Here is a 23,516-nt window from a genome sequence, read left to right on the forward strand (position 1 = left end):
GTATTAAGAAATGCTAATTAAAGACAATTTTGCGAAACAGTCACAGTTGCATGTAAAACGGATCAAATTTCAGCATATGCAACTTTACAGAGACAGATATTAGACATACAATATTTTCATACTTACAGTTTTATCTTCCACATTCCAAAATATGACAGCGCCTTCCCTACATTTACATAAGACAGAAATATATTAACTTTAAAGTACATCATCGCTTACAGAATACAGTGTGGCATGTATACAGGGATCAAAAGCACATAGTCTACAGTAGACTGATATTCTATATATAAACACAACTCTTTTCTGTTTGTAACAGCCAGTAGGCCAGAGTTTATTTGCTAATGATTAAAGGCGAAGGCACCCTTATTCTAAGAAAACCTGAACAATGCACACCGTAATTCAGAAACTATCAAGCAGCAGCTGACCAAGAAATCACTTCAGGTAAAAGTCTCCTTCAAACTACCTAGGTGTTCATACTGCTACAAATACTCAAGGGGAAACTAGCACTGTTCGTAAGAACAGCGGCTTCAGCAACCTGCAGCAGGTAGTTTATGATAGAGACAAGCTAACTGTTCAACAGTGTTAGAAATGGAAATCTCTAGTTGGCACAGGTATGCACTTGCGACAAGCAGGGACTCTCAATTCTAAGTCAGGATAAGGGGATCACCCTTTCAAATAACCCCTGCTCACCCTTTAGGTAGTGTGGCGCAAGCAGTCAAGACTATTCTCAGGGCGTCATAGGTTAAGCATTTGAGAACACAGGATATTAAAATAAACTTTATTAAAAGATGTATTTTATTATTCTAAGTTCAGGCATACTAAACACGAATTTCTACCATGCTTCCTGAGCCTGCTAGGATTATAGAGTGTTATAATCTAGCAGCCTATTCTGGCCTATGGAGAGCAGGTAGTCTTACAATAGTGAAAAACGAAAATGGCTGTAATTCACTATTAGGACATGCCACACACCTCAGGGCATGTCCTACCTTATCCTTACAATCCACCCTGCCCTGGGGCCTACCATAGGGGTGACTAATATGAAGGTAAGGGAAGGTTTAGGGACTGGCAAGTGGGGACACTTGCCCAGTCAGCATGACAGTACCAGACTGCATGCAGGTTCTGCAATGGCAGACCTTAGACACATTTTACCCCGCTGCTTCTGTGGGTGGCGCAACCAGTGCTGCAAGTCCACTAGCAGCATTTGGATGTACAAGCCCTTGGCACCCCTGGTGCACTCTACTAGGGACTGATAGTAAACCAAATAAACCAAACATGGAAGTCAATTCACATAATACATTTCACCATAGGGAGCACTTGCACTGTGGCACTGGATGGCAGTGGCACAGTGCCCTGAGCAGCTAACACCAGCACAAAAATACATTGAGGCACAAACAAAAATGGAAGGGTGACCCACGCCAATGGTGCCAGGTCTAACACGTGTCCCCTCCAGCTGAAATGTGGGGAGAACTACCCTACCCCAGGGAGTTCTCATCACTAAGGCGGAAAAATCTGGAAAGACCATCAGCGTTGGCGTGGTCTGTACCGGGGCGATGTTCCACCGTGAAATCCATCCCCTGTAGGGAAATGGACCACCGCAATAACTTAGGATTCTCACCCCTCATCTGCATCAACCATCTGAGGGGCCTGCGGTCTGTTTGAACCCGGAAGTGAGACCCAAACAAGTAGGGTCTTAACTTCTTCAATGCCCAGACCACAGCAAATGCTTCTCGCTCAATCGCACTCCACTTTTGTTCCCGGGGAAGTAACCTCCTACTAATAAAGGCTACGGGTTGGTCAAAGCCCTCCTCAGTGATCTGTGAGATAACAGCCCCTACACCATGCTCTGATGCATCTGTCTGCACAAGGAACTCTTTGGAGAAGTCAGGAGCCAAGAGCACGGGCGCCGTGCACATGGCAGTTTTCAGGGTGTCAAAGGCCTTCTGACAGGTGTCAGTCCATATCACTTCTCTGAGCTGCTTCTTCGAAGTCAGCTCTGTCAAGGGGGCAACGATGCTGGCATACCCCTTGACAAACCTCCTGTAGTACCCTGTGAGTCCTAAAAAGGCCCTCACCTCCGTCTGAGTCTTTGGGGGCTCCCAAGCCAGGATGGTTTCAATCTTGGGTTGTAGGGGCGCCACCTGGCCGCTCCCTACTTGGTGTCCCAAGTACACCACGGAACCCTGCTCGATCTGACACTTGCATGCCTTGATCGTGAGGCCTGCCTTGCGCAGGGCCATCAACACTTCCCAGAGATGTCGCAGGTGTTCTTCTCATGTGCCACTAATGTTAGAAATTGAAATCTCTAGTTGGCACAGGTATGCACTTGCGACAAGCAGGGACTCTCAATTCTAAGTCAGGATAAGGGGATCACCCTTTCAAATAACCCCTGCTCACCCTTTAGGTAGTGTGGCGCAAGCAGTCAAGACTATTCTCAGGGCATCATAGGTTAAGCATTTGTGAACACAGGATATTAAAATAAACTTTACTAAAAGATGTATTTTATTATTCTGAGTTCAGGCATACTAAACACGAATTTCTACCATGCTTCCTGAGCCTGCTAGGATTATAGAGTGTTATAATCTAGCAGCCCATTCTGGCCTATGGAGAGCAGGTAGCCTTACAATAGTGAAAAACGAAAATGGCTGTAATTCACTATTAGGACATGCCACACACCTCAGGGCATGTCCTACCTTATCCTTACAATGCACCCTGCCCTAGGGCCTACCATAGGGGTGACTAATATGAAGGTAAGGGAAGGTTTAGGGACTGGCAAGTGGGGACACTTCCAGTCAGCATGACAGTACCAGACTACATGCAGGTTCTGCGATGGCAGACCTTAGACACATTTTACCCCACTGCTTCTGTGGGTGGCACAACCAGTGCTGTAAGCCCACTAGCAGCATTTGGATATACAAGCCCTTGGCACCCCTGGTGCACTCTACTTGGGACTGATAGTAAACCAAATAAGCCAAACATGGAAGTCAATTCACATAATACATTTCACCATAGGGAGCACTTGCACTGTGGCACTGGATGGCAGTGGCACAGTGCCCTGAGCAGCTAACACCAGCACAAAAATACATTGAGGCACAAACAAAAATGGAAGGGTGACCCACGCCAATGGTGCCAGGTCTAACAAACCGCAATTACACGGTGAAGGAAAAGAGTAGAAAAGCACTGACTTCATGTCTTGAGATGTGCATGTATTCATGCAACGTTAGTGATTTATTTTCAGCATCTCTATAACACTCGTAAAACAGAGGTGCACATTAAAAGTGATCTTACATAATCTAGATCTAGGCATGCTATAAGAATCTGAAAATAGCTCCATCGTTGAGGAGCTGAAAAGGTGATATGCAAATGATATGAATGCTGTTTGGACGATTACAGATTTAGGCTATGATAGAACAACATTTTGAAAGGTTTTAACTCTGCCTAAATGCTCTCAGTCAGCTCATATTTTTAGGTCTCACACCAGACCACTCAAGCTGCCTGGTTGCAAACGACCTATTGTGACTTATTGTCACTCTCCTTTCCTTACTTCTTATTCTGTTTTAGTTTCTCCTTATGATCCTTTAGACTGGTATGTTTTGTAGCCTCCCACTGATCACAGTTAGGGGACTACTTTCTGCTTTTACATTTACAGCTCCACGACAGTGCATGTGTTTTCTATCCCTCTCCTTTGTGTGTTGCTTCCCCCCACGCTGTGTTGCTCCACAAACCTTCTAAGCTTGTCTGTAAAAGCACAGCGACAGGGATACCTTTTGCTGGGGTACGGCTGAAGAGCAGACCATAAAGTTGTTTTTGTTTTATCTCCTACATTCCACATATTGCATAAAAGCACACTCTTTGTAGCACTGGGGAAAGGTCATCTGCTACACTCATTCAGCTGGCGTATGAGACAGAAGGTGTACTTAACTTGACACTTCTCTTGGAGGTGCATAGATCTGGCGTCTTGGCTACTACAGAGGACCAGATAGCTGAATCCTGTGGAAAGTATATTAGTCCTTGGCAGGCATTTCTCTTTACATTGTGACATTTCTTTATTTTTAAATTCTGTAATGAGTTTGAGAGAAAAGTATTTGAAAACTAAACCATGCCATTTATAAAACTGAACACATTGAATTCAATGTAGTGTTCTGAAATACCATAAGATTTGTGCTTTCTTTTCATTAGGTATTTTGAAATGTCTTTTTCCGTTATTTTTTTAGAGTATGCTCTCCTGATATTGGCATGGTCAAGATAACGGCACTAGCATTCTAAAAGGCTGAACCTATTGGTTTTGCACATGCTTTTTCTTTCTCCCACCTCCTAATGGTACACCTTCAGTCTCTCTAGATGTAGCATTTCTTCTTCATGTTGCCGTTTCTTTCTCAAATCTGACAGGTAACAGTTAGTACTGTTCTGCGTCTTTTTTTTAGCACATCAATAAAAAAAGTTTTATGGATTCAATTAAAGTAGAAAAATGCCACTTCGTTTACACCTTCTCTTTCTTTAAAGGTGCACATTATAGGCCCTAGTGACATCTGCTATTCCCTTCAAATTTTAAGTTATACAGTTAACCTTTGACATTCTTTTATAAACGTTCACAAATGGGCCAATAAAGAAGAGTCTAAACTACACCTGAAAAAGAAAATAAGTCCAGGATCTGTCTCCTTTGCGTGATTTTCAGTACCAATCACCAAAACATTTGATGCATCTACAAATTTAAATGAAAAGGAAAATTATATTGCGGCTTATTTCAAAATATATAAATACATCAAATCTAAAACGTATTCTCTAGGCTCATTAAGGCTACTGAGGTCAGCGGATCCATCACCACAGTCAATTCTCCCTCACCCACTTAATATAAGATACACTCTTTTAAAGTATGGCGTTGAGTCATGAAATCTGCAAAATCTAAATAACCGCGTTCACATATTAAATACAGGCGACATCTCACATGCAGTAACTACACATGCATTATTTTGTCCGTTCTCAAAAAGACAAAAAACAGCCACAAATTATTTATTCAAATGCCATCACCCAAAGGCAGTAACCTTTTGTACCATTATTATATGGATGTAATTGGTAAACACAAATATACTATCAGCGTTGGGTTTTTCAACAACTGATGCTGAACACGATTTCAGATGTAATAGAAGGGTTTAAACGTTTTCCCGAGATGTCACTTCCGATGAACACTGAAGAGTGTTTCAAATTTTAGAGAACATGTGGCATTGATGCATGTGGTTGCAGAGTTGTTATTGATCCTTGTTCATGTGATACTCAAAAACAAGAAGACCAATATAGAAATGTTATAAAGAAAAAGCAAAGAAAAACTGTGCACTGCCACCAATGAAGTATTATAAATCACAAATCTTCTCCAACCTTTAACTAGATTTTTGTTTTAGCAAAGGTTGGGTGGTAAATCTTAAACTTTGCATTGCATATTTATACCCGATTGCAACTGCTGTTGTCAGGTAATACAGTTACTTCAGAATTTGTTTGGAAGTCTATATTTGAGCTTTTGTGCTTCACATATATGCATTCCTAAACAATACATTATTGCTGCTTGGTGGCACTGCAAGCTGCACGTTACTACTACGCGACTGAATAGTATTCGTTATTACATGCCTATCAACCTGTGAAGAAAGAAAGGCTGGGGTGGCCTTGTCCCAATTCAAATTGAAGATCTTAAGGTTTACACACAAATCCTATTGAGCAGTGTTTGCATCACTGAACTGCATAACTAGTCCTATTATTTAATTACGTTGTATAGTGTCCTAACTACTCGTTGCAAACTGTGAAATCATAAGCAGAACATCTTTTGATTTATCAGCATTAATTAATTAAATCATTAATTTGGAAATATTCTTAACACTACCACAAAACCGTCCTCCACTGTAAAACAGCTTGTGTTGCTAATATGTTGCTCACTGGGCGTGCTTCCTCCGCTGGTTGCCATGTAAAACCTCCACCACAGTCGGGACTCTCGGAGAAAGACCGGTTCTGTTGCCTTAAGGACTCTTCGCTTCTGCTTTTTCTAATTGTTTCCAGGTGAGACTTCTAATACTATCAGCCTTCATTTTAAACTCGGACAATCAACACGTCATTATAATTAATAGAAATTAAAAATACAAGCTCTTTAGGATATGATAAAGCTCATTATTACTCATGTAAGATTCACCCATAAACAAAGTTTCAATGTAAAAATGGAAATCAAGGTACAGTTCCCCAAAACTATGCACTGAAAATTACAACAATAAAAATGTACCTCGTGGCAGGGCTACCACTTCAAAATATCCTTGGGATACAACGTCATGACATAGTGTACCGAGATGATACTCATCAGCTGTAGCAAAAGCAGTGCATTGCATCACATCCTGTACCAAAGAAAAACAGACAAGCGGCAGGTCATTTATTCTAGATGTCCCTTTATTCACTGAATTTGCTTTCACTGCTCAAATATTTACTTTCAACACATATGCTTCTATAGTGTTCCCAACTGGTAACCAAATAAGACATTTAATCTGGCTTCAAACGTCGCTGAACATTATTTTAAATTCCATCTGTTTACAAATATCTATTACTTTTGGAGAATAATTTGCTAAATTGCAGAAATCCTACTGTTGTGATCTACTTAATTTGGTACCCCTTTCTCAAACAACAGAACTTGATTAACATGTAAATTACTCTGCACATGGAGACCGGCATGTGACCTTCGGCAAATTCCTTTCCGTTGATATATTTCCCTTGTTCAGTTGAGACATTTGCAGAAGCTGGGTAAAAGAGCAATATAAATTGGATTTATATAGCCCTTACTAGCTGATGAGACATTTAAGTGCTTTACGGCAAGCAGCATGCTACTCTGGAACCCAATATTAGTGGTTATTGACTATTGTTGATTACTGGGATTAGTCTTGTGCTCGCAATGAAAACATTTGCTCCGGCTTCTCTGCTGCAGATTAGATTAATAGGAGTTAGTGGGCGCTATGTGAGTTCTTGAAAATGGTTGGTGAAATGAATACACGTGGGAGAGAAGGTTATGTTTCCTTAAGTTGTATGGGTATGGTTCATACAAGGGGAGTTTGTGATCAATGAAATAAGTTGTTGACAATTTTTAAAACTACAATAAATTACATTAAGAAAGAAGCGAGACAGGCAAGGGACTTGAGGACTATACCCAGAGAGAGGAGGCATACAGAAGAGGTAAGAAATGGGTCATTCAAAAAAAAAAAATTGAGGGCACAATTTAAAGTTTTAAGTCAAAGTCAGATTTACATTCAGGGTTTTAAATTATAGTGGTAGAGGCATAGCATGCACTCTGAGGATGTATCACTGTAGAAAGGAAAACACATTTATGTGTATGTGTGATCGTCCTGTATTAAATATTTGGATTGGCACTACAATCAGGTGCAACAGTTTTTCTACTGCTGTGGTTGATTTTTGTAGTAAATGAAATTTTCCGTTAGTGGTATGACAGCGTCTACCCTTGCCCTGAGAATAGGACTGACTGCATGTGTAGCTGGTAAACTGGCTTTTATTTTTCCCCAGGCATCACACTAATCTAGCATGTATGTGAAAACCTAGGACTGTTCCTAGTAAGGCAAAGTCCATGACCTGTCCTGAGACCTGTTGGGGCACACATCAAGAGTACATTTACAGTGGACAAATGACTATTGTCCTTGTCTTGAAATAAGTGCATAAGGCAGTGGTGACAGCATATTGTGTTGAATGATCTCCAGTACAGGGCCAGACATTTTTATCTAGGTCAGTGAGGGTTTGGGCTACTGGCTTTCCTCATGTAAAGGATGTAGAAACTCTGCATGCACTGTAGAGAAGAGGGAGAAAGGGAGAGACAGAGAGGGAGAGGATTCATGTACAACATATGGAATCCATTTTGCATACCCCTGGCTTACCATGGCACAAGATGCTGGGTGAGACAGAGTCCCCAGACAGTCTTGGTGTTGCTTGCATTCTTGTTGCTGAAGGGTGGACATCCATACACTGAAGTGATGAACATGGAGACCGGGCTAACTTTAGAAATTCCATTAAGAGTCTGTTAGCAAAGGGCTGCTTAGCAGTTCTTCCTGAGCACTGCCATAGGGTATGTAGCCAGGCAGAATGGGTGGGACTGCAGTTTTTGTTGTGCGAGGTGAAGAAATTACTAGGTCAGGCCTAGCCTTTATCTGTCCTTCCATTACATCTGAGAGATTTAGGACATCCAGGTGCAAAAAGTCACACTCAATTGTGCCCTTGCTGTGAGAAGACTTTACATACATGCTTTGTTTGGATAGCATCCCGGGAAGGACACTTGAAAGAGAACACTTTAAACTATACACAATCCATTTATTTATGGTGGAGTGTGCACAAAAGACGAAAGGAAGGGAAGAAGTAGGGATAGAAGGCAGTGCTAGACAACTTTAAAGGAAACAATTCATAGCTTGTTACAAACATCTGTATATGAACGTGAAACGGTAGCGCTCTCTTGACAAGCAGATAACACAAGCTTCATTAGCAGCCACATTAACCAACTCAGCTATTTACCAGTAGCACATACATTGTTTAAAGCGGGTTCTATTGCTTTACTACTCATATTTCTGTTTAGCCAATTGGATCATGTGATGAAAACGTGTGAAGTAAAAAAGTGTACCTCCTGTAATTGTAGGGCTACAAATCGCACTGGAACAAATATATAGTCCAACAGGAATTGAAAAAATCTGAGATATCGATCTCCTTCTTGGAAGGAAAAACAGAGGCAGCAGCATGCCATGTCTCACAACCACAGCAACACAGGTCTCCTTACCTGGTAGGTGTAGAATGTTTGTCAGCAAATATTGTTTGCTTATTATCCATCTTAGAGCAGCGCTTGTTACATCTTGTGGGTATCTTGGGTGAGGGAAAGTGACACAGTGACATTCTTTGGAGAATGTTGAGCAAAGGATTACAGGAGAGAATGTTATGGAAGAGAAGCATTGGTGGCTTGCTGGCTGGCAGCTCCCGTCTTATTGCTGTTTAACTGCATAAAATAAAGAAACTTCGAACTACTCACAGTTGCTTCGGGTGAATAGTACTTTTTTCTAGCAACAAGCGTGGGATCAGGAATGCTGCTGGACAAGGAGGAGAGCGCCCATTCTTGGGGCCAGCAATAACGGAGTTGGTGAATTGGTGGACCGCTGTAGCCGGGATTTCTGGATGTAGTTAAGCAGCAACTGAGGCAACAGAATTTTTTTTTTGAGGATTATAAACTGCAAGAAATTTTGTGGCACGTTTTGGGAGCATGAAGAGGCAGCCATATTTATCAGCAGCCCTCAACTGCCGTGCACACGTAAAGACGTTAGCCGTGTGACATGTCAAGTGACACACACAAGTGGTCATGTGTTGTTTAGCAACGGTTACGCTGTAAACATTGCATCCATGCGCTTCTGAAACGGTGCAGGTAGGTCATGAGATGCAACACACTTTGTCTTCAGTTTACTAGCAACTGAAGAGGCGCATCTCGATTGAGGCATCTCTGGTAGTGAGCTTTATGCTACACTCTTGTGCTGGGAAAAAAAAAAAACCAAGACACTTATTTAGAGGTTCAATCTTTAAGTGTTCACAACTGTACACCTGAGTAAAACTGGTGCTTCAGTTTATCTAGAATGTGTGTCCTTAGACAGGGAAGGGACGATTGCTCCAATACCATTTTTAAACGCACAAGGAGAGCCCTTCACAGGTTGGGAGGTTTGGGAAGGCGGGTTTCAGGCATATGCAGTAGGGGAGACATTTTTACAATTTCTCGCAAATTGGCTATGCTTGAGCACTGTTTGGGAGCTGAAGGGCAACGCATATTAAAACATCTTCCACCTTTACCTTTGGAGGATCTTGAAGAATAAGACTGGAATGACTATGATAACACACTGATGAAACTGGTGTTGTGCGGTACAATATGACCTATGCACTAGTCACAATTTTTGTTACACTCTTCAAATTTGACATCTTTTTCTAAATAGTGACAATCTGCTTGGTACATGCCTTGCACTTGCATGGTAACTTACTAGGAAATTATTCTGCAGGCAGCACAATTTTTAGGAAGCATATTATTGTGTTGTCCGTCTGTCCAAGGCTAAGGAAGACAGTACATGATTCCCTTTATTTTAGTTGCCTGGTTGGAGACAGCTCTGAGTCTCAAGACAAACAATTACCTCGTAGTTGCACCTTTGACACAGTGCAACTGGGACCTGTGCCCTGGCTGTATTTAACACCTCTGAGCTAACTTAGGCAGAGGAGCACTTTGGCTAAGATTAGCCTGGAACGTTGTGCCCAAGATGGAGCATCGCTGACTAGTTTTCTTCCCGCTGAAGACGGTAGCCTGCACTACACCAGACTGGTTTCCTGATACATCATACACAGATATGGGGAGTTGGGCTGTCCCAAGATTTGGCAGACGGTACTTCCACTAGGCTCTCAATAATGTAGGTAGAAACAGGAGTACACTCATAATCACACTGTAATGTAATAATGGTTCAACTGGTTGTCTTTTTCACCATTCCTCTCTGCTTTAAATGTGTTGTCAGCATATCATCAGATCTCTTTGCACCCAAATTCTAGGTCTATTATATCATTATTACACCAGAAGGGGCCTATTGGTTCAAACGCATGCTGTTTGAATTGGCATCAGCCTTGGCAGTTGCATCAGCTTTTCAGTGAGGAGAAAAAATTTACAGATTTTCAAGATGATATGCTGGTGTTTGGTGAAAGTGAAGAGTAACACAATAGAGTTTTACATTCTGTGTTGAAAACTTTGCAAGAGTGTGGTTTGACCATCAGTTTGGATACGTGTAAGAATGGTGTGGGGGTGTTGAGCACTGGTTGGACAAGAACGGGGCGGAGCTTAAGCTTAAGTTAGTGAAAGCTATTGAAAACACTATTACCACAGAACAAGGACCAATTGCGATCATTTTTGCGATGAGCAGAATATTATTCCTGGTTTATTCAAGTATTTGTGGACACAAAATGCATAAGTTAATGTTACAGAATGCTAAGTTTCAATGGTGTGCAGAGAGTGGAAGTGAGTTTGTGCAAGTGATAAGGAGCATCCAGCTTTAAAAACCCTTTGACGCCACGTGACAAGAATATTATTTGCACTAATGAAAGCGTCTGGGTTTGGGGGCAGTGTTAATGCAGTACAGGAATGGCAAGGAAGTAACCACAGTTTATGCTTCGCGACCACTGAGACGTGCAGAATTGACGTATTCCACCATAGAGTGAGGCTTTGGTATGTTGGTGGGGTATGAATCACTTTAGTAAATTTGTGTGGGGAAGTGAGTTTGTGATTCGCACTGACCATAGTCCTTGGAGGATGCTTTTGTGGACAGCAAAAATAATCAAAAGATCAAACAGTCAGCTGCTGGCAGGCAGCTCCCTCCTTGTTGCTGTTCAACTGAATAAAATAAAGAATCAATGCACACTTGCCTTGAGTATGTAGTTTTTTTCCACAGTTTTCTCTCAGCGCATTTTACTAGAATTGACCGGAATCCCCTCTAGGGTGGGCATTTAGAACGTGTAGGTAGGCTGAGAAGAAAGGCATGAAGGTGCATTGGGCACCTCAGAGGAGTTATGTACAGCAGGGGGTACATTATCCTGGAGATAAATTATCGCATGCAAGACATACAAATGGTATAACCCACAATCCTGGAGGGGTGGCAAAGAAAAAAAGCTGAGTGCAGTCAGGTAAGGTCTAAGGGCAGGGTCTCTAAACGGGACTCCGTTAGGAGCTCTGCTGCATGAGTTATAGAGGTTTCAAGTAGCCATCCCAACAGACATGCCTCTTACTGACCCATTTAGATAATGAGGGAGCTTTCTATGGACCCCTTAGATTCCTATTACACTACTTTTGAAATATGAAAGAATAGATTAAGTAGGTCTACATTGAATTAAAGAAAAAAACACTTCAGTAATCTTGATTGTATTCTTTCTTTTTTCCTTAGTGATAGTATATTCCATTGTATGCTTTTCATCATGCAACTTCACAAAGAAGTCCCACTCTTATGTGTATTTTGTGCTGTTGGTATATTGCTAACAGCCGACACGTGTTGCGCCCCTTGCGTGGCTGTACTGCCTAGGGCTTCTCCAAGGCTGAAAAGTTGAAGAGAGCATAGATTTAATTGTACTTTGATATTCAGACAGGTGTGTCCATCACCATACGTGAAGTGATTTCAATTCTAATTGCCTACATGTCTATCACTAGGTGCAAGGTCCACCAGCATAAGTATGAAGTGAGCAGTTTTTATTGCCCATATGCATGTATGCAGGTATGTGTTCGCAAAAAACGTTTTTGAAATATGAGAAAGTGGTATGCAAAGTTGTAATCAGTCACGTTGCTTATAGTTATTTGAAATAGAAGGTTAGTTAGATTAAAGATTCTTTCTTATAGGTACTGGCATGCAACGCTTTTATACACAATCTAATTGACCTGTGTTGGCACACAGACTGATTGAGAGGTGGTCAGTCAGGTGGGTTAGTCAACTGGTGCAGCACAAAGGGCAGGATAGGAATAGGAGGAAAACAGAGTGGCCATCTTGTTGTGGCTCAGATTGTAACTCCAACCAGCAGTAACCCTTAAGGATCTGGCAGGAGGTACCCAAACATGAGAGCAACTCTCAAGGCAGGGAGCATCAACAGATAACACAGCTTACACTGATTCAGATGCCTTGGGCGGTATACTCTGGGTGTTTGTACGACCAGATAACTCCTGCAATTGACTACAAAGAATAATATTCCTCTAGTGGAAAGCTATTGCGACCTTAGACTCAGACCTACCCACCCAGTGGTGATTCTACATAAGGACCAGAGGCTCGGTATATGCTTCACTATCTTTCTTGACTGCTCAGCAGCCAAACTGAGTACTATTTACCTATTATTGTGTAATGTGTAATTACTACTCAGCGTCCATAACTTGCTGGCCGAAGCATTACCAAAGTGGTCTGTAACCAAAAGGGTAAGTAATTAATGTTATAATTGCAACTTATAGTGCACAAACCATTTTTCTCCACAGCTTTTAGCTCATTCCTAAGAGCAAAGTCTATGATCTCCCACCAGCGTGCAGTGGGAATTTTGGTGAGAGGAGGCCTGTGTGCAGTACTAATGCATCCTGGCATGGGCCTCTGATTTCTGCAAGGCAGCTCTCCGCATCTCATCCAGACATTGGGCTACACACAGTAGCGATTAGACTACTTTTGAGCTTCCCGCCAGTGAAACTCTGTTCTGAGTGGATAACTCAACTTGTACCATCTTGATGGACTGCTTCCTTACCTACTCCCTCTTACAAGGGTTGTAATTCCAAGAAGGGTTCCAAACGGCTAGGGCCAGGCGGTTAAGAGGCCCAGCGCCTGGCTGTGGCTTCTACCACGCCTGCGCTAGAGGATTTGCTGGTTGCCGATGAGGTGGTTGTACATACAAAAGGGACCCCCACCTTCATTCCCTCCCGAGCATGACGGGACCATCCCAGCTACAAATGAGTTGGTCACAGAGAAGTGAACAACAGTTCCACCAATGCCAACTTTACAGGTAATCATTATTCCTCACTCATCTGTCACTCTAGGGGGCAGGCTGCAGAACTTTGGTTGCAATTGGCGAATACTAACGCAGGATGCATTGGTGTTAGAAATAATAGAAAGTTACAAATTGGAGACCTATGGGTCCCTGAGACAACATTCCCTTACCCATCCTCTCCTTCTAATCCCAACACAAACAAACCTTTATACATTCTGAAATCCAAGAGCTTCTGAAGAGAGAAGCAATTTGCAAATCTCTGCTACACCCAAGAGGTGTTCTCAGCACAATATTTTTGGTACAGAAAAAGGGAGGGGGTTTCAATTTTATCTTAAACCTCAAATAATTAAATTAATGGATTTTGTACGGCCATTTCAAGATGGAAGATACTCCTCTGTTACGTGATCAATTGAGACAGGGAGATTGGATGGCATGACTTGATGTCAAGGATTCTTATCTTTCTCTTCCCATTTTACCCCACACACATACGATTCCTCCAGTTCCAATGGCAGGAGGAGTGGTATGAGTTTACAGTTATCCCCTTCGGGCTATCTTCGGGCTGTGGTGCTTCACTAAGCTGATGAAGGCAGTATTCGAATCTCTCAGAACCAAGAGTGTCAGGCTGATAGTTTACCTGGATTATCTGATCCTTGCGACTCAGGATGCAACGATGGTGAGATCACACCTCTCATCAACAATACAGTTAGATCAAGGTCTGTGGTTTTTAAAAAACCTGTCCAAGTCAGTGTTCGTTCCCATGCAATGCACAGACGTTTTGGCATTCCAGACAGACTCAGTGACGTCGCAACTGAAGATACCAGCACAGAAAGTAAAAGCGATGAATAAAGAATTGCGATTGACAATGTCCAGTCCAATGTTATCTTTGATATCCATTGCTAGGATAGTGAATTTATTAACCTCCTCCATGCAAGCAATTTCCCCGGGCAAAGGGGGCCGGGTCTGGGGTGGTTGGACATGCAGACGGTCCGTGGAGGAATTATGTCTAAATAGCAACTGCCCAGCACTATGAGCAGGTTCATATGCAATCAAGGCCCTCTCCCCACTCGAACAGCTAGACGTTCCCCTTTTAACTCTCCGGAGGTCCAAGTGAATTGTGGAGTGCCGCAGGGCTCCTGCCTCTTCCCTCATCTTTTTAATCTCTATATCCACCCTCTGATCAACTCTCTCAAAAACAGGCAAGTAAATATCTTTAATTATGCTGATGACTTGCAACTGCTTTTCACAATCAATAACAGCCCTAAATCCAGATTGTATTTTCAAGAAATTATGCTGTTCATTCAGGAATGGATGAACAGCAACCATCTGAAGCTTAACTCTGATAAAACGGATATAGTTATCACCAAAAACAGGTCCGACCTCTGAAACCCTTCCTTCTGGCCCAATAAGATGGGCTCCCCCACCTCCTAAGAGGGCAGTAAAAATCCTCAGCTTTATCATTTATGAGGAGCTATCACTAAAGCAGCAGATCGGCACAGTAACTTCTTCTAGCCTCTTTCAACGTATTGAGAAGTTAAAGAAATCTCTCACCACAGATGCATTGGTTCAAGTCATAATTGCTTTAGTCATGTCAAGAATTGACTATGCTACTTCCCTCTACCCGAGTCTTCCTAAATACCTCATGCTTCAATTAATTCAAAATCAGTCTGCTCGGCTGATTTATCAACTTTCCAAACATTGTCCCATCTCTCAGGTGACTAAACATCTCCATTGGCTCCCAGTCGCACAGAGATCCACGTTCAAAGTATGTTGTAACGTCTTCAAGGCCTTGCACATGGATAGACCAGCCTTCATCAAATCTTGGATCACTAAATATTCCCCTACTAGAGAGCTGAGATCCAGTCATTTACACTATCTAGATATTCCATAATTTAAAAGGAATAGGACAGGGAGTACCAGTTTCTCAGTCATTGCTCCCAAGCTTGGAAACTGCTGCCTCTAGAACTTAGGACTATTCCTAATTATGCAAAATTCAGACAACTGTTGAAGACCTGGCTCTTTAAGCAAGCCTACAAATAAGAATCTTGAGCCATGCTGATTCAGTTACTTAGCGCCAAGAGACCATATGGTGAAAATGTGCGCTATAAACTGCTGTAACATTAACACAATACGAGCTGTTGTATCTTACTGCGGACAGACAATATTTCCACAGTGAGATACATCAACAAACTTCTGGGGGAGGGGGGCTTAGGGCCAGATGTATAAAGGGGTTTTGCCCATTCTGTGTCTATGGAAAAAAGGGTTCATACATAAGGCCCTTAATCCCATCTGTTGGCAAAGGTCACAGAGGACTTCTGGCATTTTTGCCAGCAGAATCAGTTCTCAGTGGTGGCAGGATATATTCCAGGCCATCAGAACGTGGTAGAAGACTGGAACTCTCGCTACCTTCAGGATTACTGCAACTGGAGACTGCATCCTCAAATCTTTCAGCCCATGAATCAACCTTGGGGTCACTGAGTGATGGACTTTTTCGCATCCCATCTAAATGCACAACTTCCAGTGTTTTTCAGTTGACGATCGGAGCGGTCAGATCCAATGCCGTTCTGCAGAATTGGGTGTGCAATCTCTATTATGCCTTCTCCCTTATGTGAGGATACTTAGAGTGATATCTCAGATGAGACGGCAGACTAACAAACTGGTCTTGATGATGCCAATCTGGAAAGCTCAAACATGTTCCCTCACTATTAGAGCTCTTGTGTGACTGCCCTCTTCAGATTCTGTTATTCCAGGACCTTTGAAAGGATCCGCTAAGGATCCATTATCCACTGATAATGTCAGGACAACTAATGTGGAGGGGATGGACAGTTTCCAGAGACAATGGTAAGTTGCAAGACCTGTCACAACAAGCATTGTTTCATGTTGACATATCACATGGTTCATATGTTTGATTAGAGACCATTATCGTGATTTTCCTTAAATGAGCCCCCATCTAATTTTACAGTCTGCATATGATGGAGTTGGCTATGGCTTCCTTCACAGGTGTAGAGCTTAAGCAGAACTGAGAGAAGACTGTTGATGTTTCTATGTTAGTTTCAGTTTCTAGCAGTATGGTGTTAATCCATAAATTAATCAATCTTGGGAACATCACCAATCACACCACCCTGACCCACATCATCAACACCTCCATCAAGTCCACCACTGTCCGGGTAAATGGAAAATTGCAAAATTCAACACCCTCCTCAAGAAGCCCAAAGCCGCCCCGAATCAACTGAGCAACTTCCGACCCATCTTCCTGCTTCTCTATCCAACGAAAGTGATTGAGAAGGCAATCAACAAGCAACTCACAATCCACCTTGAACTTCACCATTTTCTAGACAACACTCAATCAGGATTCAGAAAGGACAACACCACTGACACAGCACTCACCACAGCCATCAATGACATTTGAATCCTCCTGGACTGAGGAGAAACAGCAGCCCTCATCCTGCTCGACCTCTCTGCAGTCTTCAACACTGTCTCCCATAGCCACCTCATCAGAAGCCTCCATGAGAGAGGCAAACATAGATACACTTTCAAATGGATCTTTTTTTTCTCACAGAAGGAACCCCAAGGGGTCAGGCTGCCACCCTTCACATCAGAGACCAAGATATTGATATGCAGACTAACAGAGATCGCCCTTCAGTCCCACCCTTTTTATCATATACATGACACCGTTCACCAACATCATCTGATCACAAGACATTACTGTCATCTCCTACGCCAATGACACCCAACTAAAGCTCTCCCTGAGGGACAAAACAACCACGATCAGAATCAACTTCACCAACTGCACGACAGTGGAAGCAGACTGGACGCGAACCAACTGTGTGCAGTCCAACTCTGAAAAGAATGATGTATGGGTCTTTGGCAACAAGACCTCCCCACGAGAGCCTGGTGGCTGTTGGAGCTAGGACCAACACCCACATCCACAGGCCATGCAAGAAATCTAGGGATCATCAAGGCTCAACATGACTGCTCAAGTCAATGCACCTCCTGCTTCCACATCCTAAGCATGTTACGAAAAATTCTTCAAATGGTTACCTCAGAACAGCAGACGAACTGTCACGCAAGCACTCATCACCAGCAGGCTGGACTACGGCAACACGCTCTATGCCGGATTCTCCAAACAACATTTACAAAGACCATCCAGAACACCGCTGCAAGACTCATACCCGACCTCCCATGACATAGCACCCCAGGAAGCTTCACTGGCTTCCTAGTCACAAGTGCAGTCAATTCATACTTCTCACGCACACATACAAAGCCCTATAAAACACAGGACCAGAATACCAGAAAATCTGCATACACATTCACTAACTCACCAGACACCTAGCTCTGCCTCACTCGCATACATTCCCCTCATCCGCAAACGCAACACTGGTGGTCGCTCATTCTCCTATTTATTTTATTTTATTTTTATTTTTTTGAACTTGTAAGGCGCAACAGCTACCCAAAAAGGGTTTCCCAGCGCCGAGATACAGCAAGGAATGTCAGGGGCGAATACTAGCTAGAGTAGTTATTGTTCGAATAACCAGGTCTTAACATTTCTTCGAAACCTGACATAGTTATCCTCTTTTCGAATGAAAGGAGGGAGTGCGTTCCAGAGGGACGGACCAAGGTAGGCAAACGATCTGCCTCCCATTCTTGCCAATTTAAATCTTGGAACACAAAAATTAGAATGTGATTGTGAACGGAGACTACGCTTGGGGAAGTAAGGATGGGCCAAAGCAAGAAGGTATTTAGGTGCTGTACCTGCCTTGATTCTGAACATATATGTCAGGGCTTTGAAGCGAATTCTAAATAATAAATAAATAAATAATAGTAATAAATAATATGCCACCTAGAATCCATACGTGCATATGGTTTATCAGCCAAGCACGAACGTAAAAAGATAAGAATCACTGTGATGCTTTTGGTCCGAATACAATTAATTTGATATATCTTCTTTGAGAAAATAAGACCTCGGTCACCTTTTAGGGAGGGGAAAACGGAAATGAAATTTGGGTTTCAGAGCTTTGCATCAATTTTCATTAGAGTTTCCTATGTGGCTTGTGACCAACTATAGTTTTATTTCGAAGACTAAGATTACTGACAACAGTATATGAAGTCATTGAGAAATACACTTTTTATTTAGAAATTCATAAATGAACAAGGTAATTCTGTTCAGTAAGACCCTTTCTGATAGAGACTCGATCTAACCGCAGATTCCTCACCTTTGAATATTCCACAGGCGTCAGAATGGATCGGGAAACTTTTGAGCAGTAGACCGCTGCATGTCAGTAGTTGCCACCTGGTGGCACGGATGCCATTTCACTCCAGAAAAAATGGGCATGGCCTATACAGGTGCCACAAGTGCATGCTGATGTCAGTTGTTTTTGAGGCTGGGTGCGCCCTCAGACACAGAGCCCTAACAGCAAATTTGCTTTGACCAGTGCGCAGATTCCTAGACATGGAATGTGAATAGATAGAACCTAATTCACAGTCAGGGAGGATTGGTGAGGAATCTACAGTTAGAAAGAGTCTCTACCAGACAGAGAGTTACCAAAGGTAATGAACTTTTTTTTCTGTTAGAGACTTATAACCGCAGATTCCTCACCTTTTGAATAGATACAAGAACAATACCTATTATGAGGTGGGTCTGTGAATTGGCTCAAACCAAGAAATCCTGTAGAACCGAGCGGGCGTGCAGACAGTAGTGCTTCATGGATGTATGGAGTGACATCTACAGAGTCAGCTGGCAGATGTTCAAAACAGAAACTCTTGGTGCCAACGGGTTGGTAGCAGCTTTTCCCATGATGGAATGGGCTCGAAGACCGCCTAGTGGCTTGTTTTTGACCAATGTATAGCAGATTTCGATGTACTGTACAATCCAACGGGAAATGATCATCTTCGTCAGAGCCTTGACTTTTTTTGCCCAGCGAACCCCACAAAGAGCTGACCGTTGTTTTGTACGATCGATGTGAAATCGCAGAGCTCCTTTCGGGTCCAAACGAAGGAGTCTCTCCTCCTCCTTAGAGAGGTGATAATCGTTGGGAGACCTTTCAAACACACAACACAACTGGTGATTTAAACAATTAGCGCTGGGTCGGCAACTGTGAAAAAGCCGAAAGACAACCCTTAGCTGTACCTACCCAAAGCCGTGCCTGGCAAGAGATAAAACAAACAGAACATCACACAACTCGGATTGGAAGAAGTCAATCTTGTGTGTGCAGCACCAAAGCACAAATGTGTCCCAATGACAGGCATACTTAGTTGTTTGTCTAGGGATACCTGGTTGCCAAGAGGACATCCACTACCTACGGAGGAAGGTCGTAGGTGTTTAGTTGTCACCGTTCACTCACCATACATGAAGATTGAGATGTCCTGTTATTGCAACAGCAAGTCATCTCAGAGGGCAGCCTGATCAGAGGAGAGGTACTCAAGCCCAGGAGATCTAGATACCATACTTATCCCAAATCTGGGGCCAGAAGGATGACTTGGGCCTGGCCAGCCATGACCTTCTCCAGAACTGGGGCAGGAAAGGTGTCGGTGGTAAGGCAGTATTAGAATTTCATACACAGAAAAGGAAAATATATTGTTAATAAATGTATTTTCCAACTACAAATTCGGCCAACACATGTTTCACAATAAAAATCGCTTTAGCTGTCTTATTTAACAGTTCCAGTAGCCCAGTAAATCACAAAATTCATATATTCAAACAGGGATTTACTACTTACAGTGATGTACTCAAGCTTCACATTAAAGGCAGTTTTTGTATAATAAGTAGAGTAAACAGAATTGTGCCTTTCCACCATCAGTGCATCAGCTGAAAACTCCAATGCACAGAACTCCTGAGATATCACCAATCCTATTTGTTGATAAAATAATGAAAAGTTGCGTCAATCTATAATTTTTAAATATTTAAAGTTTCTAATGTTTTAGTGAATATGAAGACGGATGACAACATTTTATTTGTAGATTTGTATCTATTATTCTGTATATTTTTAAGGTGTTTAAAATTGCTGTAATAATCTTACCCGGTCAGAGTTCCGCAGGGGCGTCATGCAACACCAAGTCCCAATGTAGAGAAAGTCCCAACCTTCCACCTCCCTCTCTGCCTCTATCAAGCCCTAGAGCACAGAGGTGGCGGCGGAAAGAGGGGGAACAAAACAAGGATAAAGGGGAAACACAGGAGCTGTGGTCTTCTTCCTTCTGCTGTGTCTTTATGGAATTGTGGTTATGTTCGTGAAACAGTGATCTGTGAATGTTAAAAAAGAACAATATAAGTGACTCTACCAACCTATGAGGACCCTAAGACCCCCACCCCTTGTGTAGTTCTGCCTATCGGAATACCTTACGGCTAGAGGCCCTCCGCTACCTATGGAGTTGCACAGGAGAACAGAAGAGGTCAGGCAAAGGCAAAGGCTAGTCGTAATTCGCTACTGGAGTGGATGCAGTTCGACCCTACAACATAAGAAGGAAATCCATATAGTAGGTCACCAGCAGAAAGTCTAAGGAATCCCAAAGTCCCTTCCCACTTGTCTTACTTGGAGAATCCGGAGGACATCACAGTAGAAAGAGTCTCACAAGGCACCTGGAGAGACTTCTTCGGGTAGATTCCAGACACGACAGCAGGAGAAGTGCAGGTGAAGAAGGAGGGGAGATTCTGGCAATCGCTGGAGGAAAGCCTACCTCAGGGATAAATGGTAGGACCACAACTGGCCTCGAGGTTGGAGGGAGACAGGGCAGAGACACCCGGCCGGCCCGCGGGACAAAATCCGGCAAGGTGGGCGGAGCGCTTTGGTCCCTGTGAGCTCGGATCCCAAACAGGCAGAGATGAGACCAGGTAATCCGGAAGGACAGGGCAAAAAGAAAGAGAACAGCGGTACCGCAAAAATATATAACAGAGCTCTGCTGGCCGAGGGAAAACTCTCAGCACTACGTCCGAATAACGGACCGTCCTATCGATCTCCAGGAGAGAGGACGGAGAAGCAAGGAAGGACGAGGCTCCACAACCGGACGCCGAAGCGCCCGCGCAACAGGAGCAAACCAGAACCCGGAAACAGGAACAGGAAGTTCACGGAACAGCCTGGGGCAAACACTAGAACGCGAAGCCCCGAGCCTTCCGGATGGCAGGCTTTTCTACTGGCCTGCCGCCATCGCGCATGCGCGATAGCCAGACGCTGCAGATGATCCGTCTACAGCGGAGGATCGTTCACGGCAAGCATGACAGTACACCCCCCCCAACGCACCCCCCACGGGTTTGGGTTTCTGAGGATGTCGTCTGTGGAACAATCGTATCAAGCGAGGAGCATGCACCTGACTGGCAGGTTCCCAGGTGCGATCTTCAATGCCATACCCCTTCCAGTGTATCAAGTATTGTAGACGGCGTCTACTCCGTCGGGAGTCAACAATGGACTCTACTTCGTATTCTTCTCCCCCGTCTACCAATACCGGAGGAGGGTGGGCGGGTAGACGAGTACCGGGTTCCACAGGTCTCAGGAGGGATACATGGAAAACAGGGTGTACCTTGATGGGTTCAGGGAGTGTTAGTTCCATTGCCACAGGATTGATGACTCTAGAGATCGGGTATGGTCCAAGGAACTTAGGTTTAAATTTACAGGACCCCTTCAATGGAATGTATTTGGTAGACAGCCACACCTCATCGCCCTCCTTATATTCTGGTTCTAACTGTCTATGTCGATCTGCACCTTTCTTGTACGCTTCCTTTGCTTGTTCTAAGTTTGTCTGTGTCAGCTGGTGTATATGGTGGATCTCTTGAACGAATTCACTAACTGCTGGTGCGTTACAAGATGATGCCCTAGGTGAGAGAAAAGCCTTTGGATGATAACCATACGAACAAAAAAAGGGAGTGTACTTCGTGGATGCATGTTGGCTGTTATTATATGCGAACTCCGCCACCCATACCATCTTATCCCACTCGCTGCGTGAGTGTAAAGACTGACTCCGCACGTACTGCTCGAAACACTGGTTGACCCTTTCGGTCTGCCCGTCTGTCTGCGGATGATGGCTAGAGGACAGTCTCACATCAATCTGTAGTAAGGAGCATAGCTGTCGCCAGAATCGAGAGACAAACTGGGCACCCCTATCTGAAATTACCACAGAGGGGAATCCGTGTAACCTGATCACATGCTGTAAGAAAACAGTGGCTAGTTCTGCTGCAGTGGGTAATCCCTTTAGGGGAATGAAGTGTGCCATCTTCGTAAACAAATCCACCACCACCAACAAAGTGTTAAGGCCCTTGGTAGTAGGGGGAAGTTCCACTAGGAAGTCTAACGACACCGTGTGCCAAGGGAGAGGAGGTGTGGGTAAGGGTTGGAGTAACCCAGAGGGGTGTTGACGCGACACCTTGCTTTGAGCGCATACATGACAAGTCTTAACGTAATGCTCAGTATCCTTGCCCAGGGTAGACCACCAAAAGCGGCGTCGTACATTATCCAAAGTCTTTTTAATTCCGGGATGACCGGCCAAGGGATGGGAATGACACCACTCTAAAGCTTGTTCTTGTAAGGCGGGTGTAGGTAAGACTAGCCCTCCCTGTACGTATATGACCCCCTCTCTATTCTCATACTCTGTGGTCTTAATCAGTTCCTGCCCCTCGGGACCTTGCTGTTCCCTCACGACTTCCAAAAGGAAGTCCTTCTCGGATAAGACTCCTATGATCTTGTCTGGCGGGATGATCAGGGGAGGTTCCGCCTTCTCTTCTTGTATCTCAAACCCTAAGCGAGACATGGCATCCGCTTTACCGTTCTTCCTACCCGCCCGGTACTGTATAGTGAAGTCATACTCACTAAAGAACTGTGCCCAGCGGAGCTGTCTCATGGAGAGGGCCTTAGCAGATCGTAAAAATTGCAAATTACGATGATCTGTATACACAGTCACCGTATGTTTGGTTCCCAGTAGGTATTGTCGCCACTCTTCAAAGGCTTTTTTAATAGCTAACAACTCTTTGTCTCCCACTGCATAGTTCGCTTCTGCAGGGTTTAGTTTGTGTGAAAAAA

The 23,516-nt window shown here is 43.5% G+C and overlaps 1 protein-coding gene across 2 annotated transcripts in view; it reads right to left on the reverse strand.

Annotated features, from left to right (window-relative positions):
• RMND1 (required for meiotic nuclear division 1 homolog) overlaps nt 1-23,516 on the reverse strand; it is a 485,798-nt gene that overhangs the window by 206,702 nt on the left and 255,580 nt on the right. For both annotated transcript variants that reach the window (XM_085652595.1, XM_085652596.1), the window contains exons 4-6: nt 6,257-6,365; nt 4,624-4,699; nt 127-166 (exon numbers count right to left, since the gene is read on the reverse strand). In XM_085652595.1, the coding sequence (XP_085508721.1) occupies nt 127-166; nt 4,624-4,699; nt 6,257-6,365 (225 nt within the window). The remainder of the gene's footprint in view (nt 1-126; nt 167-4,623; nt 4,700-6,256; nt 6,366-23,516) is intronic.

Source organism: Triturus cristatus, chromosome 4_1 (genome assembly GCF_964204655.1).
Source record: "Triturus cristatus chromosome 4_1, aTriCri1.1, whole genome shotgun sequence".
Lineage (NCBI taxonomy): Eukaryota > Metazoa > Chordata > Amphibia > Caudata > Salamandridae > Triturus > Triturus cristatus.